The sequence below is a fragment of the Onychomys torridus genome, chromosome 2 (assembly GCF_903995425.1).
Source record: "Onychomys torridus chromosome 2, mOncTor1.1, whole genome shotgun sequence".
Lineage (NCBI taxonomy): Eukaryota > Metazoa > Chordata > Mammalia > Rodentia > Cricetidae > Onychomys > Onychomys torridus.
In genome coordinates this window covers 61,770,616-61,788,946 of record NC_050444.1, presented here as the reverse complement: position 1 = coordinate 61,788,946, position 18,331 = coordinate 61,770,616, and the positions used below count along the sequence as shown (strand labels likewise).

At 43.7% G+C, this 18,331-nt stretch overlaps 1 protein-coding gene across 2 annotated transcripts in view; it reads left to right on the top strand.

Moving 5' to 3' along the window:
* Ddx58 (DExD/H-box helicase 58) overlaps window positions 1–18,331 on the top strand; it is a 47,782-nt gene that overhangs the window by 22,372 nt on the left and 7,079 nt on the right. Inside the window, exons 9-16 of one of the 2 annotated variants that reach the window (XM_036177519.1) lie at window positions 919–1,081; window positions 2,467–2,571; window positions 5,334–5,491; window positions 6,448–6,583; window positions 8,958–9,106; window positions 12,037–12,127; window positions 14,406–14,576; window positions 15,721–15,872. In XM_036177519.1, coding sequence (XP_036033412.1) covers window positions 919–1,081; window positions 2,467–2,571; window positions 5,334–5,491; window positions 6,448–6,583; window positions 8,958–9,106; window positions 12,037–12,127; window positions 14,406–14,576; window positions 15,721–15,872 — 1,125 coding nt within the window. The remainder of the gene's footprint in view (window positions 1–918; window positions 1,082–2,466; window positions 2,572–5,333; window positions 5,492–6,447; window positions 6,584–8,957; window positions 9,107–12,036; window positions 12,128–14,405; window positions 14,577–15,720; window positions 15,873–18,331) is intronic. The other variant, XM_036177520.1, reaches the window with a different exon arrangement.

Sequence of the window (18,331 nt, the reverse complement as noted above, 5' to 3'; positions counted from 1 at the left end):
TAAAGAGTGAGGTAAGGAGCAGCAGCAAACTCAGCAGGATGGCAATGGGGGACAACCAGTAAAGCTGTTAGTTATGACAGATGACCCTGGAGACATCTGGAGGGTAGAGTGTCAGTGGGCAAATCTGTGGCTTAGTACAGGAAATGAGCAGCACCTCGTCCAATATCACATGAGAAGAATCACTTCAGAGGGTCATTCTTAGATGGGACAGGAAGGAAGGAAATCATGGGTTTAAATTCTCCTTTCTCTCAATCTGAGGAGAGGAGATTGCTGAGCTGAAATCATCAGTACAGAAATGGAAGAGGGAGCTGGAGAGGATGAAGAAGATTTGAAACAGTAGATGATAACAGAGATGGATACAATAAAGAATGATGGTATTATATCAGGGCCCCAAATGAGGCTGTAAACCATGAATTGTATGCAATTCTTTAGCTCCAATAATTACCCATTTCAGAAGTACAGGTTAAAGGACATTTAGTGTGGTATCCACAGCTTGATCTTTTCAAGTAATGTTGATGGTAAACAGATTTCTCACTGGTGAGTTAATCATTCCATAGTTGTCAGGTTATTACTGAAGGAAGTTATCTCACTGAATCTACACAGCTCTCGTTTTAAATGGCCATTTTCCCCTTCACTGACTGTTGAAGGTGCTTGTCAAAGCGCACAGAAACGAACAGGACAGGGAGGAGATTGGAATGGACACGTTATTCCATTTCGTTCCCATGTGATGTTTTCCTCCTTAGTAGGAGACACAGGGGTAAAGAAAGACTAGCCCTGCCTGGAAAGGGTTTCCTCTCCTTTCTCACTCTGATCAGTGTCTGGATGATGAGATTTATTTAGCGCTACACTTCGGGGGCCCTTTTGCTCACAACATCCTGGAGAACGTCCGAGAACCAGGGTTGGGGATGCTCCTTACAGGTCATCGGGCTGACTGCCTCAGTTGGTGTTGGAGACGCCAAAACCACAGAGGAAGCCATTCAGCACATCTGCAAACTCTGTGCCGCTCTTGATGTGTCCGTAATAGCCACAGTCAGGGACAACGTGGAAGAACTGGAGCAGGTTGTTTATAAGCCCCAGAAAAGTAAGTGGGGGTCAGCAACACACCCCTTGGGAACTCGTGACTCTCTGCTCCTCCTACTTCAGATGGATGAAGTCTGAGGTGTTTGTTTGGTAAAAAGCATTTTAATTCCAAACTTCAGAAATAGTCACATGTCCCTCCTGTCTTTCTCCCTAATCGACCTCTTCTCCCGAGTGATGCATGAGTCTCAAAAGTAGCCTGAAGGGGACAAACATCCCTGCCCTTTGTCTCTAAAACCCTTACCAACACCAGCAAGAGAGCTGGGAGCCAGTGGCTAGGTCAGGCCTCTGGGCTCCATGCCCTAGGCAGGTACTATGGGGTCCTCTTGTTCCTGTATGGATCTGATAATTGTAGTTGGAATGATCTGAATCATAATAGCTCTCAACACATGACCGGACCAGGTTTTAAAAATGAGATTCACTAGCAGATGGTTATTAATGATTAACTAGCCATGCAAGCCCAGAGGTAGAGCAGTTACACATGGCTTCGTCTTGGCCTGAGCACTGCTTTTGACTCAGTGGCAGAATACATAAAGTGGAATGGGAGGGGGAGGGCCCAGCCCGGGAGGGCCCAGCCCTATTCATTTCTGAGAGTCCCCCAGGGAGAGTGTGAAGACCGGCCCACCACAAGCCTTTAGTAACACCGGTGGATTTCTCTATGATTTGAGCCCTTTGAGCTTCTTCACGACTACGTCGCTTTTCCCTGACTCTGCAAACCCTGCCTGTGCTATTCCGCGCCTGCATCCCAGCTGGGCTTTGTGCTTGGCGGCTCCTGTTCCCGCCTTTCTCCTTCCCATGCTTATTTTACAGCAGCCTCCCCAGAGAGACTGACTTTCCTTCCCTTGCTCCTCGAGGCCTTCCTTGCCTGCACCCGCATTGCAGGACTCTGATGGGCGAGTGTGGGAGACACCTTTCTTTCCTCCAAGAATCAGCCTTCTGTGCAGCATCTGGTAGTTCTTGTCAACTCTCTACCGCCAGAACATAGCACGTGAATAGTAAGATCAATGGGAACACTCTCCGAGGGCTAGATGATGGTGTGGAGAAGGAATATAGGAAAGCAGGGAAACGGGGCTGGAGTGTGGTAACCAGAGGGTTACCAGACGGGTCCGCAGAGGCACCAGGAAACCTAGACTGAGAGGCTGGATTGCACCTAGGCCAGGGGGGACCTTAGACTCAGTGCACCTAGGCCAGGGGGGACCTTAGACTCAGCGCAGGGAGCAACGTGAAGCTGTTTCAGTGCTTTTGAGTGTTTGCTGTGATTTGGGCCGCTTACTAGTGAGCTTGGAGCCTGTGGCTTTCCAGAGGATGTGACGAGGGCAGAGGAGGATTTGGAAATGGCAGCGTTTGACCTGTGCGTCCTTCAAACTACTCACGTTCATTTGATCCTAGTTTTCAGGAAAGTGGAATCACGGACTGTCAACACCTTTAAGTCCATCATATCTCAGCTGATGAAGGAGACGGAGAAACTGGCAAAGGACGTCTCCAAGGAACTTGGTAAGTCTGTGCTAACTCATGATGAGCTAAATCTCACTTTTTTGTCCCTTTCACTTGACGATGGTCATTTATTGCCCATTAGTGTCTTTCCAGTTCAATGGTGAGATTATATCCAGATGTGGACTGACTTAGTCTCATTTATTCACACACATTTCTCCTCCTTTCTCTATTTTCTTTATCTTTCCACCATTTTTCCACCTCCTTTCTTTTCTCTAGTCCTTTTTCAAAGACTTATCTTTGTTTTCTGTGTATAGTTGTTTTTGTCTGCATGCATGTATGTGCACCACATGTGTGATGAATGCGTCAGATACCCTAGAACCGAAGTTACAAACAGTTGTGAGCTGCCACATCTGGTGGGAATTGAACCCGAGCTGTCTCTCTGGCTCCCATTTCCCTAGTCATTTTTGAGACGAGGTCTCTTTCTGTATCCCTGGTTGGACTGAAACTTGCTATATGACTGGGCTGGCTTTGAACTTGCAGAGTCCTCTTGCTTCAGCCTTCTGAGTCTTGGGGTTACTAGCATGAACCACACACCTGGCTCATATGTTGACTTTCTTCATTCCTGGTTGTTTAGTCACCTTATAAGAATTCTTTAATTCTCTTTTGCTTTATTTTCTTTTTAAATCCAAAGTATCTCCATCTGGACATACATAACTGAAAAAATACTCTTTTTAAATCATCTTCTAAATTGACTTCCTTCTTTTTTCTTTTGAGACAGAATCTCTGTTTACAGTGCAGGCTAGCCTTGAACTGGGAATTTGCTGCCCCCTCCTCCCAAGATGTGCGTCAGCACTGGGACTCCATTAGATCTGCATTAATCCCTTCCGGGAGCAGTGCCCCCAATTACCTGACACCCTCTCACTGTCCTCAGCTCTGGACCGTGTCACCACCTCTTAACCTCACCATGCTGGGACCAGCCTTTTGCCACACGAGCATCTAGGAGACAAACAGTGTCTAAGGACAACACTGGGGGGACTAAGTTAGGCAATGAATCCACTGAAGCCCTGAAGTAGTAGCATGGGGTAGCATGCTCTCTCCTCTACTGTTTTGGAAACTCTCTGTAGCTACTTGGTAGGAACTTGATGGAGAAAAAATGGCAGGCGGTAAAGAGACCAGCTAGGAGGTACATGGGTCACCCACGAACAGAATGACATGATCTGACTAAAGTGATGATGAATAAACAGACGGGGAAAGGAATTGTAGGACTTTTACTGAATTATTCCTTTCATTGCTGTAGCTAAGATCTACACTTCCTCCAGTCCAAATCCTGTCAATAACTCATTTCCTAATAGCATAGAATATTTTCCCACCTCCTCACATCGAGTAATTGTCGATAGCCACCTCATTTCTTCTGGAACTGGGAAAACATCTCATTGTGAGCTGAGTGTGGTGGCAACATCTGTAACCCCTGCAGCTTGGAGACTGAGACTACAAGGTTGTGAGTCTAAGGGCCAGCCTGGGCTACGTACTGAGACCCTGTCTGTGGGATGGGAGCAGGGAAGAAGCCTGCCACGGTTACCTGTTGGGTACCAGTCCTTTGCTCTATTCTTGAAAATGAATGGGTGAGGGGAGACATTTAATGCATAAATGCATTTCTTGTCTTTGAATTTTACTGTACTGTGCTGAGGAAACTAAACTAATAGACTAAGCCACTGCGGCTGTTTCCACTTCATCTATTCACCTCTCCCCATGCTGGCACCCTCCCCCTCAGAGTCTGAATCACTGTGGCCCCTACCAGTCTGAACCAAGCAGCTAGGCTTAGCTCCAGGTGTGTGTGCACCCAGATGCATCCAGAACAACATCTCTGTGCTCTGCTGTGGTTGGTGCTGAGTGCTGCCCTGAGATCAGGTGTCAGAACAGGCTGTGAGGGGTACTGGTGCTCCCATTTTTATATACCTGTCTCTGATGAAGCTCTTGAGACTTATTATTCTAATGGTGTCTTTGTTTTTAAAGGCAACATTGTGGGTTTTTTTATTTTTTTGTTTTGTTTTGTTTTGTTTTGTTTTGTTTTGTTTTGTTTGCCAGAGCTGAGGACCGAACCCAGGGCCTTGTGCTTGCTAGGCAAGCACTCTACCACTGAGCAAAATCCCCAACCCCGTGTGTTCTTTTTTAATTTTTTTTATTTCTGAACTACTTGGCTGTCAGCCCCTTAGACCTGTAGAGCTTAGACATCACATAGCTGGGTTTGAATTTTTGCCACATCCACACAATACGAGTTGTGTGCTTTGGGTAAATTATTTAGTTTTCCTTTTATAAAAGATTTATTTTAAAAAATTATGTGTATGCTCATGTGACTGTGTGGGATGAGTGCTGTTGCTCCCAGGGGCCAGAAAAGGGCATTGAATCCTCCTGGAACTGGAGTTACAGGTGGTTGGAAGCCACTCAACGTGAGTGCTGGGAGCTGAACTTGGGTCCTCTGCAAGAGCCTAACTGCTGAGCCATCTCTCCAGCCGCCCTTACTCAGTCTTTCTGAATCCGTTTCCTCTCTGTAAAGTGAAATATTGACATTACAAGATTAGAAAAAAAAAAAATGCAATTATAAATGAAAAGCACTTTGATTTGGGTCGTTTAGTAAGTAATCACTTTACTTACACACATGTGTGCGTGTGTGCACACACACTGCTGAAAACTCGGGATACTTAAGGATAAATATCACTTATAATGAATAAGAAAGAAAATTAGAGGGTGAGGCATGTTAGAACCAATGCTTGCAGACGACCACTTGTTTATTTGTTTGTTTATTGATTTATTTTGCCCTCTAGGAAAGTTTTTTCAAATTCAAAATAGAGAATTTGGCACCCAGAAGTACGAACAGTGGATTGTTGCAGTTCACAAAGCGTGCATGGTCTTTCAGATGCCGGACAAAGAGGAGGAGAGCAGGATCTGCAGAGCGCTCTTTCTATACACATCACATCTGCGGGTAGATCACTTGCGGCTTTGAATGGCATGCTTTGGCACTGCAGCTCCTGGGGTCTGCACTGTGGCAGCTGAGAGAACATTAGCTTCTGATCCTAGCCAAGAGCTTAGGAACTTTCCAGAAAGTCACCCCCAACCTCATGTGTTCTCTGAAACAGCCAGGCTACAAGGCTGGAACAGAGTTTCAGAGTCCATGTCAAGCCTCCAGCTCTGCCTTATGGATATAGTTGGAGAAAGCTGGGTGATGACAAAACACTACTGCTCTAGATTTGTGATTGGTAATCTCATCTCTGAGCTCAAGAAGTGGCTCCTGTCGCCACATCCTGATGCGCGTGTGGCCTTGCTTTGTTAAAGCCACAAACTTAGAACCCTGGGGGCTCCGGTTAACACAGAAGAAAGGAATGGCGGGAACAGCCACCACATCTGTTGTCACGCTATAGAACATATTTAAAGACTTGTTCCATAGCATGTGTTTATGGAATTTTAATGCTTACCGGACTGTCAGCACAGGTGGGGAGGGCCATCATTCTGAAAGGCCCGTGTACATTTTATTTATGACTCTGGAATTTAAGAAGAATGTCAGCACTATGATGCAAGGTGATGTCAAACTTGCTGACTTGCTTTTATTCTTGTTTCTTATGATACACCGTTTCTCCTCCTCTCCCAAGGCGTAATTTTACAATACAAAGTGAATCTACTTAATTAATATTTCTAGTTAACTAAAACAAACAAACAAACAAAAGAAACCAGATTTTGGTTCAGAGGTTTGATTTTTTTTTTTTTTTTAATTTTTATCATAGACCCACTAAGGGCCACTTACTTACCTCTAAAAACTCAGCAGTGCAATATGAGAAAGATTTTCCTGAAACCAGTTTTGTACTAAAGACAGTCGGTTGAACGTCAGTGTGGGGAACATGGGGACTTGGAAAGGTACTGAGACCCACTTTTCATTTAAAACAGAAATACAACGATGCTCTCATCATCAGTGAGGATGCACAGATGAAGGATGCCCTTAATTACCTCAAAGCCTTCTTCCACGATGTCCGAGAAGCAGCATTTGATGAGACTGAGCAAGATCTTACTCGGAGGTTTGAAGGTGAGGTTGACTCCAGGGTCAGGAGTCTCTGGAGTCTGGTGGTTTGATCAGCAGGGTGCACATCACACTTAGCATCTATTTATTCACTGGTGCTGTTGTGCTGGGTTTAAGATGAGGCATTATAGGGGCTATGATGGAGCATGACCTTAGCATAACTGAAATCCCTATTACTACAAACAAAAACCAAAAGCCTTAAAGCCAACCAACCAACCAACCAGCCAGCCAACCAACAAGCCAACCAACCAACCAACCAGCCAACCAACCAACCAACCAGCCAGCCAACCAACAAGCCAACCAACCAGCCAACCAACCAACCAACAAACAAACAAACAAAAAACACAGGAGGGTTTGGCTTCAGAAAAATCTAATCCTTACAGATACATCTGTGGTTTTTTCCACTTTTTGTTTGGGAAAAGGGAAAACAGTGGGATTTGGAAAAGTTGGTTCCCACAGTTAATAAGTAGTAGCTTTCTGTTCAACTTGTTAATGTAAAAAGGTTTAATAACACCAACATGTGTTCTAATGATGTTAAGAAGACTGTGCTTTATACATGCTTCTCCTTCTTCTTCTTCTTCTTCTTCTTCTTCTTCTTCTTCTTCTTCTTCTTCTTCTTCTTCTTCTTCTTCTTCTCGAGACAGAATTTCTCTGTGTAGCCCAGGCTGTCCAGGAACTCTCTCTGTAGATCAGACTGGCCTCAAATTCACAGAGATCTGCCTGTCTCTGCCTCCAAAATGCTGGGAAAGGAATGTGCCACCACTGCCTGGCTTATGTATACTTCTAATAATGAGAAATATACCCCTAGTGCCCTTACATTAGACTTCAAACATCAGAAATAGTAAATGGAAAATGTTTTCTTTCTCCTTTAAAATTACTTTTCCTAGGAGCAATCACTACTAATAACTTTTTTGTCTATACTAAATTATGTACTATACATATGTGTAGCCAGTGATATGCTGTGTTGATAAACATACAGTTAGTTATCTGAGAGAAAATGTGTACACAAATTGCATATATTTATCATAAGTTTTACTGATATGGGGGATAATGTAGTAAGCAACTCACAAATAATAAACATGAAACTTTTCACTATAAATTACTTTTAGCCATTTGTGTAGTCTCTCCAGGACTATTGTATTCACAGCCAACTGGAGACTGCAATTACCAAAGTAAATGTAGTTCTGATATGGCTGTCAGGTCTAGGAGTGAGAACCAAATGAAACAACAGAGACATGTTGGCACCTGGCTGATTTCTCAGTGAAGTGAGCAACTTTGTATCTGAACTAGATAATAGTTTTCAAACACAAGGAGGGCATTTCTTCATTTTTACGTGATTCATAACTACTAGCTAAATTTAATCTGCATTATATGCTTAGCATTTTACAAAGTCTAGACTGCCAGCGAAGGATGAAACCAGTGTCACTTTCATTTCCATGCATAAGTACTTCTACTGTGATCCATTTCCAGCCACCAATATCTCATTGAGCTTGTGTGCGATTGAACACACGCTAACATTTCTACCATGCATGTACTCTAGATTTGTACACACATGCACAACAACTCAAGAACACAACTCACAGTAAATGTGAGAAAATGAATTAGGAAATTAATGAGCATGGCTATTTGTTATATTTGTTTTTAGTACAAGTCATCGGGCTGCAAGGATAGAGAATTGAATTTTTAAGGTTATTTTTAAAACTAGTCACCATAAGCCTCAAGAACTTCACAGGTGGCCATCGTAATCTGGTTTGATCTGGCTCTAGCACACCACACTATTAAAAAAAAAAAAAAAAAAAAGATAAGGTATCCTGTGCTTCAGTTTTTAACTTAAAATATCTTTTTGAAATCCCACCTTTAATCCCAGCACTCAGAAGGCAGAGGCAGGGATGAGCTCGAGGCCAGCCTGGTCCACAGAACAAGTTGCAGGACAGACAGGGATACACAGAGAAACCCTGTCTCAAAAAATAAACAACAACAACAACCAAACAGAAAATATGTATCTTTTAGATCATACCTCTTTAATTTTAACAGCAAAGTTGTATTTCCATCAGCCAGGTAGCTTGAGATCTGTGGAGCAGTTTCTCAGTCACTCAGTGTTTGGGTCGTTTTCTGTATTTCTTTCATAGTCTCAACAATCTTAGTGACTGTCCTCAGAATCTTCTTCACAGTTTTCTAAATAGAACTGTTGAGTCAAATTTCTAGCTGTAGATTACTGCATCAAAGAATGTGTGAGCTTTATATTGCTAAACTGCTGTTGAAATTAGTGTTTACTTAGATTTCTGGCTAACAATGGAGAGGCTAACTGTTTGAAATAGAAGGCCACAGTTCTAAAGTTTTAACATTCTTTAGCCTTTTGCAAACTGTTCTCCATTTGCAGAAAAGCTGGAGGACCTGGAAAAGGTTTCCACAGATCCCAGCAACGAGAACCCTAAACTCAGAGACCTCTACTTGATCTTACAAGAGGAGTACCACTTAAAGCCAGAGACCAAAACCATTCTCTTCGTGAAAACCAGAGCACTTGTGGATGTAAGCCGTGTGTGTGTGTGTGTGTGTGTGTGTGTGTGTGTGTGTGCGCGCGCGCGCGCGCGCGCGCGCGCGCGTGCACACGCACAACAGATTGGCTCTACTTTACTGAAAAGGTTGCCCATACTTCACTGCCCTGTAATCAAGTATCCGTGCATGTGTGGGCCTGTCCTGATTGTTTATCCTTACACCAATACCTCACTGTTTTATTTCCTCACAGTTCTAAGTCTTGGCATACAGAGTAAGCACTTCATCCTTTTTAAGACTTTCCTGTTGAAATTGTCACTTCCAGCTATCCTGTAGGTTTTGATTTACATTGATTAGTAACTAATATGCTTGGACATCTCATACACTTAGAAGTTTGTCTTGAGATCATCTTTAAAAAGTTTATGTACTCAGATTTTAAAACCAATGCCAAAGGTAAGCTTTTGGGCTGGGGCCACAGCCCAGTGGTTGAGCACTCACCTAGCATCCGTGAGTTTAGTCCCCAGTTCTGGGAAAAATAGGTTACCATCTTATTGTTAAGTCTTCTAGAGTCTTTTGTAGGATGGCCAAAAAGTCCTCTGTTGAGACAAGAGATGTGAAGTGTTTTCTGCTGCCCTACAGCCCACTGTTTAGTTATCCTTTTTTTTTTTGATGGTGGTTGGGGGCGGGGGCATGGTTTGAGACATGGCTTCTCTGGGTAGTCTGGCTGTCCTGGAACTTGCTCTGTAGACCAGGTTGGCCTTGAACTCCGATATCTGCCTGCCTCTGCCTCCTGAGTGCTGGGATTAAAGGTGTGCGCCACCACCCAGCTAAATTATCTTAACCATGTCTCTGCACACTGAATGTTTCAAGTCTGTTCTTTTTCTTTTTTTTTTCTGGCTTTGGCTGATGTTAAAGGTTGCAAAAATTTTCTGTTGCTGTCTAGAATTTTTTGTATTTTTATATATAGTATGGAGTAGGGTTGGATGTCCCATTCCTCCTCCTCCTTTGGATTTGTACATCCTATTGTCTGTTCACAAGACAATCCTTTATTGAATTACTTTTTGTAACTTAAGATAATCTTTTGACTGTATTTGGATGGATCAACTTCTATTTCTTTCTTTCTTTTTTTTTTCCCCCAGAGCTGAGGACCGAACCCAGGGCCTTGTGCTTGCTAGGCAAGTGCTCTCTACCGCTGAGCTAAATCCCCAACCCCTAATTTCTATTTCTTACTGATTTTTACATCTGTTGCCATGATTTAAACATCAATTCTTGAATCTATCCCATAGTTTTGAGTGCTGCAGCTTTCTAATAAGCTTGAAAATGGGCACTGTGAATACTTTTTTCCCCTATATTTTTAAATCTGCATTCCATTGTCTACTGTGTATATTTTGGAATCAGATTTTCCACATCTATGAAAAATATCCCCCAGGGTCTTTTTTGAAGTTGCACTGAATCTGTGGATAGATAGAGGAAGAAAGACATTAATATTGAGTCTTCAAGCCAAGAGCCATTGTATGTCTCCGTTTATGTAGAGTTTCTGTATTATTTTTGCTGAAGAGTCAATTACTTACACAGCTGGAGTCAGAAAATTACCAACATGTATTATCATATGAAATCCATGGGCCAGGATCTGGAAACAACTGGGTGCTTATGGCTCCTGGTCTCATGAGGTCACAGTTAGCTCAATCAAGGTCAACCTCTTGATTCCTTTTGCAGGTTTGTAGTCAGGTTTGCAAAGATGTGCCTCCAACATGGCAGCTGGCTCTGCCTAAAGTGAGTGATATACAGGAGAAAGAAAGGAAGAGGGCCTAGTGGACACTGTCACTTTTACAAGTCCTGCTACATTTACTTTATTGTGCATTTCAGAAAGAAGCTGCAAAGTCTTTTCATAGGAGGTAGAAATCACTGAAGGTTACCTGTCTTGTGTTCTTTGCCATCTTTTTTTTCTTTTTTTTAATGTATGTGGGTATTTTTCCTGCATGTGTATCTGTATTTTGCAGGTCAGAAAGGAGCATGAGATTCTCTGGAACTGGAGTTACAGACAGTTGTGAGCGGTCATGTAGGTGATGAGAATTGAACCCAGGTCCTCTGGAAGAGCAGCCAGTGCTCTTAGCTGCTGAGCCATCTCTCCAGCCCCTTTTGCTGTGTTTGATGAGTGTTTTGTCATTTTTAGTATAGAGGTTGTGCATACATTGTGTTAGATTCATACTTAGGTTTTAGTTTTAGTGATTAGATTTAGCCATTTTTAAATATTTTCTTTAAAGTATTTACATTGTGAGCTGGTAAGATAGCTCAGTAAGTAAAGTATTTGAAAGTGCAGGCATCCAGACCTGGAGTTTTAGTCTCCAACACCCATACAAAAGAGCTGAGTGCGGTAGTGCACTTGTAACCCCAGCACTGGGGAGGCAGAGAGAAGCAGAGCCCTGGGGCTTGCTGGCCAGGTAGGTTAGCCTGCTGGGCAATCCCTAAGGAGTTACTCAGTCTCAAAATGAACTGGTGGTGGTGGTGGGGAGGCTCTTAAGGAATGACACCTGAGGACCCCAGGCCTCCACATGCCTGTGCACACACATGCTCACCCCCCACCCCAACATGGTCAGCCATGTACACCCACACACACCACACAGATTGTCAAATTGCAATTGTCTGTTGCTGATATGTAGGCATGCAATTGATTACACATATTGACCTTGCATCTTAAAGTCTTGCTAAATCCGCTTATTCGGTGTACCTGTTGTGGTAAACTTCACCTTTTTGTCACTGAAAACATCTCACAGATTAAGCCACAATGAACCACAGAGTTCTAGGCCACTAGAATTCACGGTTGTTTGGAATTTGGAGTTTGTCAGTCTGAAATCCATCTGTATCTTCGGTTTCATGTTCTTTTTGTAAATATATTCTATGCTGAATTAATGCAAGGTTTAATGTTTATAAGTAGTGTCCAACTGGTCATTGCTTCTCACTTCAAGGCTTTAAAAAAATGGATTGAAGAAAATTCTGGATTCAGCTTTCTAAAGCCTGGCGTATTGACTGGACGCGGCAAAACCAACCAGGCCACAGGTATTGGTGTACAGTGAATTAGATGTAGCATACTATGTATATAAAATGTATACCATGTTCCATTATTTTGTGCTTGTATCAGTCAGAGTTTAACCAGAGAGATAAAGCTACCAGGAGACTACACATATGTATATGGTATGGATGTGTATTTATATCTGTACCTAGTACACAGAGATTTCCTGAAAATGAACACACAATTAGGCTGGCGATGCAAACCTGAAACCTGCAGGGCAGTTAGTCAGGAGGAGGAGCCAAGAACAGCTTGGAAACCCCAGCATGTGAATTATTTAAGTCTCTGAGGTGATGGAGGGCCTAAACCCTCATTCGAAAGGTCATGGGACTAGGTCAGGCCCACTTAGATGAACTCACTTCTCAGGTAACTCAACTGATTAGGGATCTTAACCATGTCTGCAGGCTCCCTTCACATGAATGGCCGCAACTGTCTCTCTGCCCAACCCAGTCAGGGTCTCAGAAGGCCAGCACGCTTCCCAAATGCCAGAAGCTACACTAGTCTGGTTCTATGCGGGAAACTGCCTCCTTTCGTGTCCTGCAGACAAAGCCGGAGTTGCTTATCAGCACTCTGAGCTGACTCCTCTCTTCAAATTCTGGAAATAAAAATATTCTGCATCTACTATATTGCTATTCTTTGCACAGTAGACTTTGTTCTATCTACCGCATATTTTATAGATTAAAAACAGCCCAGGCAACCTGAACTCTAGCTAGTGTGGTCACAGGGTGGGAGGTCATCATTACCTGAAAGACTCCTGTGTTGCTAGCCCTCATCACAGCTTTGGCCCAGCTCCCAGAATATCTCCTGCCATGTGACATGTTGTCACCCTGGTCTTCCTGCCAGTGTTGTTTAGACTAAACAAGCCTCCACCCCTGGCCTCTTGGTCCTCACTCATTGTTCTGGTACTTTTCCCACATGGAATTTCCAGATCTCATAAACGCAGAGTGGGTTCAAGCTTTGAAAGTGTGGTTTCAAGTCTAATACTCTCTCTCTCTCTCTCTTTTTTTTTTTTTTTTTTTTTTTTTTTTTTGATTTTTCGAGACAGGGTTTCTCTGTAGCTTTGGAGCCTGTCCTGGACTAGCTCTGTAGCCCAGGCTGGCCTCAAACTCACAGAGATCCTCCTGCCTCTACCTCCCGAGTTCTGGGATCACAGGCATGCACCACCACTGCCTGGCATCTAGTACTTTCTTAATGTGACTGGATCACAAAGCTCTTTCCAGCATGAATCCAACTTGATTTTCAAACTTTGTGACTGACATACAAATAGACACTTACTGTTTTCTGATCTGTTCATCCATGCGTGTGTGGATCCTTCCTTTCCTCCTTCCACCCTCCCTTCCTTCTATTGATACATGCATCTGTCCATCCACCGATGCATCCATCCATCTTTCCGTCGTGTATTGAGACCTTACTCAGTGCCCTGCTTCTGCCGAGTAGCTGTCCTTGTCCTCACACGGAGCTGACCTCACACCTGAGCTGACTTCACACCAAGCTGACCTCACACCTGAGCTGACCTCACACCGAGCTGACCTCACACCGAGCTGACCTCACACCTAAGCTGACCTCCCCCAACATTTCCATTTTGTGGTTCTTACCCCACTTCCTTTGCCATGGCTTCCTGCTTATCATTCCTGTAGACAAAAATGTCATCTTTAGCCATCAGATTCCTACCTGACCAACCATAGTCCATAATTGCTGACTGAGCATTAGGTGAATGAATAAATAGGCTAAGATGATGCTGACAATTTTTGTTTTCTGGGTAGTTCCTTCTTGTTTCATAGCTAACCCAGAAAAAAAATGTGAATTTTTAAAAAAAGCTACAGGTTGTTGGCTATCTGAACATTTTCAGATTCCCTTATCTGTAGCATTTTTAGTCCCTAGGTTGTGAAACACATTATAACTTCTTTTTTTTTTTTTTTTTTTTTTTGGTTTTTCGAGACAGGGTTTCTCTGTGTAGCTTTGCGCCTTTCTTGGATCTCACTCTGTAGACCAGGCTGGCCTCGAACTCACAGATCCACCTACCTCTGCCTCCCAAGTGCTGGGATTAAAGGTGTGCGCCACCACCGCCTGGCCACATTATAACTTCTATGCCTTACTTTCTTCATCTGCCAAATGGAAAAATAGTTATTAGGTGAAATCTGATATACTGTGTGCTGTTTTGTTTTTCAAGGTAAAAATCACTTTTCACTTTTAAATGGTTCCTGATTAGGAGCTGGCTTTCCAAGAGCATAACTCTTTCATGAGTGAGTTGCACTGTTTACCCCCTAGGGATGACCCTCCTGGCCCAGAAGGGTGCTCTGGAAGCGTTCAGAGCCAGCGGAGATAACAACATTCTGATTGCTACCTCGGTCGCTGATGAAGGCATTGACATTGCCCAGTGCAATCTGGTCATCCTGTATGAGTATGTGGGCAACGTCATCAAAATGATCCAAACCAGAGGTGAGAGCACCTGATGCCATTCCTACCTGGCTCCCGTTTTTGTCTGGCTTGTGGGTGTTTGGCCCTTCTTCTTTGCTGAGCCGTATTATGTGACTGAAGGCATACTTGACTCTGGTGCTATTAGTCTAAACGCTGACTTACCTGGTCAGGACTGGGTAGTTATAGTTTTACCCACAATGCTCCATTGTGTCGCTGGCATATTTACAAAAGTATAATATCCACAAGCCCCAGTCAGCGAGTAGACCTTTCGTGGTTGTGGTGAGTAGCTCCTGAGTCCTCCCTCCCTTCCCTTGTTTCCCCAGAAATAGTCCCCCACCCCATTTCACCCTTCCTGAATCATGGCTGTGTGTGTGTCGCTCATTATTCCTATATGCTTTTCATTCTCCTCTGCTTCCTGTCCAGTTCAGCCGACCAGACTCTGCTTACTGCTGGTTGAATGTCTCACATACTGCCACTTTGTATTTTATGTCCTTTTCTGTCTCCATTGCACGTAACCTAATTCTCTCAGCCAGAATAATCTCTCGTTCAAATGCCCATGACCCTCGTTATACCTGTCTCTGTAATAGCACTGTCAATTTCTCACCCGCACTCCAGGGTGAGTGCGGGAGAGAGACCCTCTCTCCCCATTGCATGAGGGGTCAGGCGGGAGTGCTCACCGGCCATGACTAAGGGCTCAGCCTAGCCCATCTGTAAGTCAGTGTTTCTGATACTGTGGCTGTGAGATCACATTGCATCGCTGGAGAGCCTAAGGAAATGAGCTGCAGGTGGATCCTGGTTTCTCTGTATGTTTACCATGCATGCTGGAACCTGCATTTGAGCCCACTCTTCAGGTCAGCTTCTCCAGAAAGCAGGGTGCTGTGAATCACAGTCAAAGTCTAGGAATACTTCTCACATTTTTGTATCTATTTTCACATAACATCAGTGCTTTACATCCAAAGTACAAATAAAACGTTTTCTGGCCGGGCAGTGGTGGCGCACACCTTTAATCCCAGTACTCGGGAGGCAGAGGCAGGTGGATCTCTGTGAGTTCAAGGCCAGCCTGGTCTCCAAAGGGAGTTCCAGGAAAGGCGAAAAGCTACACAGAGAAACCCTGTCTTTGTGTAAAATAAAATGAAATAAAGAAAAATAAAACGTTTTCTGACAGGCAGAGGGAGAGCGAGAGATAGCAAGTGCTTCCTCCTGACCAGCAATGCTGACGTAATAGAAAAAGAAAAGGTGAACATGTTCAAGGAGAGAATAATGAATGAGTCCATTTCAAGACTTCAAACATGGGATGAAATGAAATTTGAAAAAATGGTAAGTCTTTCTTTCTGTGCTAGTCTTTTGGAATCTGACCAGAAATAACAAATGAGTATGGTTGGTGCTGAGTGTGTGTGTGTGTGTGTGTGTGTGTGTGTGTGTGTGTGTGTGTGTGTGTGTGTGTGTGTGTGTGTCTTTTTTTTTTTTTTTTAAAGAGGATCCCAAGTAGTTCAGGCTGCCTTTGACCGTGAACTTGCTGTGGAGAGGAGGGTGATCTTGAACCTCACATCCTCCTGTCTCTACCTTTCAAGTGATGGAATTAGAGATAGAAGGGATTGATGAAATTCATGTGACTTGAAAGGGAGGACCTGCCCGAGAGGAAGGAGAACCCAGTGTGAGGAGGGGGCATGAGAGATCTGTGTGAAAATGCCATAAAAGAAGGTTATGGTTCTTGGGGTGGGAACCCCTTTTGTGGTATTTAGTGAGGGTTCTGGAGCTGGATTTGAACTTGAAAACTGGCTTGAACACAGTTTGCTTGGAGGTTGCATGTTGTATGGTCCACCATCATTAGAGCATTGTGCCCTGGAGAATTCTCTGGGTACCGTGGAGCGGCTTAACATGTACAGTCCAGGGGAAGCCAAGAACTCAAGTCCATGATGGAAGGAAGTTTCAGACACGATGGTAATTCAGGTAACTCACGATGGTGAAGATTATTGGGCCATTCTGGTTATAACGACCACATAGTGTAATCTGACATTTAAATGAGGAAGCCTGTGTTCCCTTCCTCTTGGGGACAAGATAGGTCATGAATGTCCCTTTGAATGAGGGACACTTCCAGGATAATGTGGATACTCACAGCTGCTTCCAGGCTTTGCTTTCTCCACCTGTGAGGGTGGGAGGAGGGGTAGAGGGTGGCTCATGTTTTTTTGTTTTTCTTTTTTAGCTGAGGATTGAACCCAGGGCCTTGCGTTTGCTAGGCAAGCGCTCTACCACTGAGCTAAATCCCCAACCCGAGGATGGCTCATGTCAGTCCCACCAGGCGAGGATAAAACCACTACTACAGTTTTGAGCCAAATTTGAAGCAAGCTTGATTAAATACTGGCCAGGACAATGGACAGTGGCCAGGTCCATACCCAGGATTCCAGAGAATGGCTGCAAATCAGTCAGAAATTTATACTGGCAAACCCATAAGGCTTCGTACTTCCTGTCTTTGTCCAATCATCAGGGGCAAGAGTACATCCTGACGTACTTCCTGCCTACATGTGATCAAGCACATCCTGTGCATTTGGGGCAACTGAGCTTGTTTGTGGAAGTGAAAACATGGGGCTTGTTATCTAACATGAACAACAGCCGCCAGCATTCCAGGACATTATCTGTCCTTAGGCAAGTGGGGCTTACAGGTTAGAGGCATTTCTGTTTTATTGTTCTCTTAAGCACAGTAATTTAAACATAAAATACAATTTTAGCCATCACACTCAGTGGAAAAGGGTGCTTGCCACCAAGCTTGATGGCCTGAGTTTGATCCTTGGAACCTACAACATAGAAGGAAGAAACCGATTCTGCCTGTGTGTGGGGCTGTTTCTTTTCAACCACAGGTGTGGGATTGGGTCGGGCAGCGCCTTGGCGACATCTCCACCAGGTGCTGCTGTCTGTTTTAAAGCCTTAACTATAGTAGTAACACATTTAACTCATTAGAATTTAGAGCAATTACCAGCAGTACATACTTTAAGATACTTGAGATGACTGTGTTTTAATTGGATTTCAGTGTGTAATTTAAAAAGTCATTACATATAAGTGAGTGAAAGACAATAGGATGTCCAAGGGAAAGTTCATGTTTACTCTTTCCTGTCACGTACCCCCAAGCTCTAACCTAACTGAGAAAGTGAGTAGACCTGAACTTTTTAATCTTTCATTTCATGTTTTATATATATGGGTGTTTTGCCTACATGCATGTCTGTGAACTCTGTTCATGCCTGGTGCTCTCGGAGGCCAGAATAGTGTGTCAGATCGCCTGATATGAGTTACAGATGGTAATGAGCTTCAGTGTAGGTGCTGGGAATCAAACCTGGGAAGAACAGTAACTGCTCTGAACCACTGAGCCGTCTCTCTATTCACCTTCATCTGTATCTTAAAAAATGAAGTTAAAAATCTGGGCATGGTGGTGCACACCTTTAAATCTCAGCATTTGAGAGGCAGAGAGATCTCTGAGTTCAAAGCCAGCCTGGTCTACATAGTGAGTTCCAGGTCAACCAGGGCTTATGTACAGAGACCCGGTCTCAAGAAAATAAAACAACACCAAAAAATGAAGTTAATATTAAAATTTCTCATAAAGCGAACCAGGCGTGGTGGCACATGCCCTTAATCCCTGCACTTGGAAGGTAGAGGAAGGCAGATCTCTGTGAGTTCTAGGCTAGACTGGTCTACAAAGGGAATTCCAGGACAGCTAGGGCTGTTAAATAGAAAAACTTTATCTCAAAAAACAAAACAAAACAAAAAATTGCTTATAAAGGAATGTA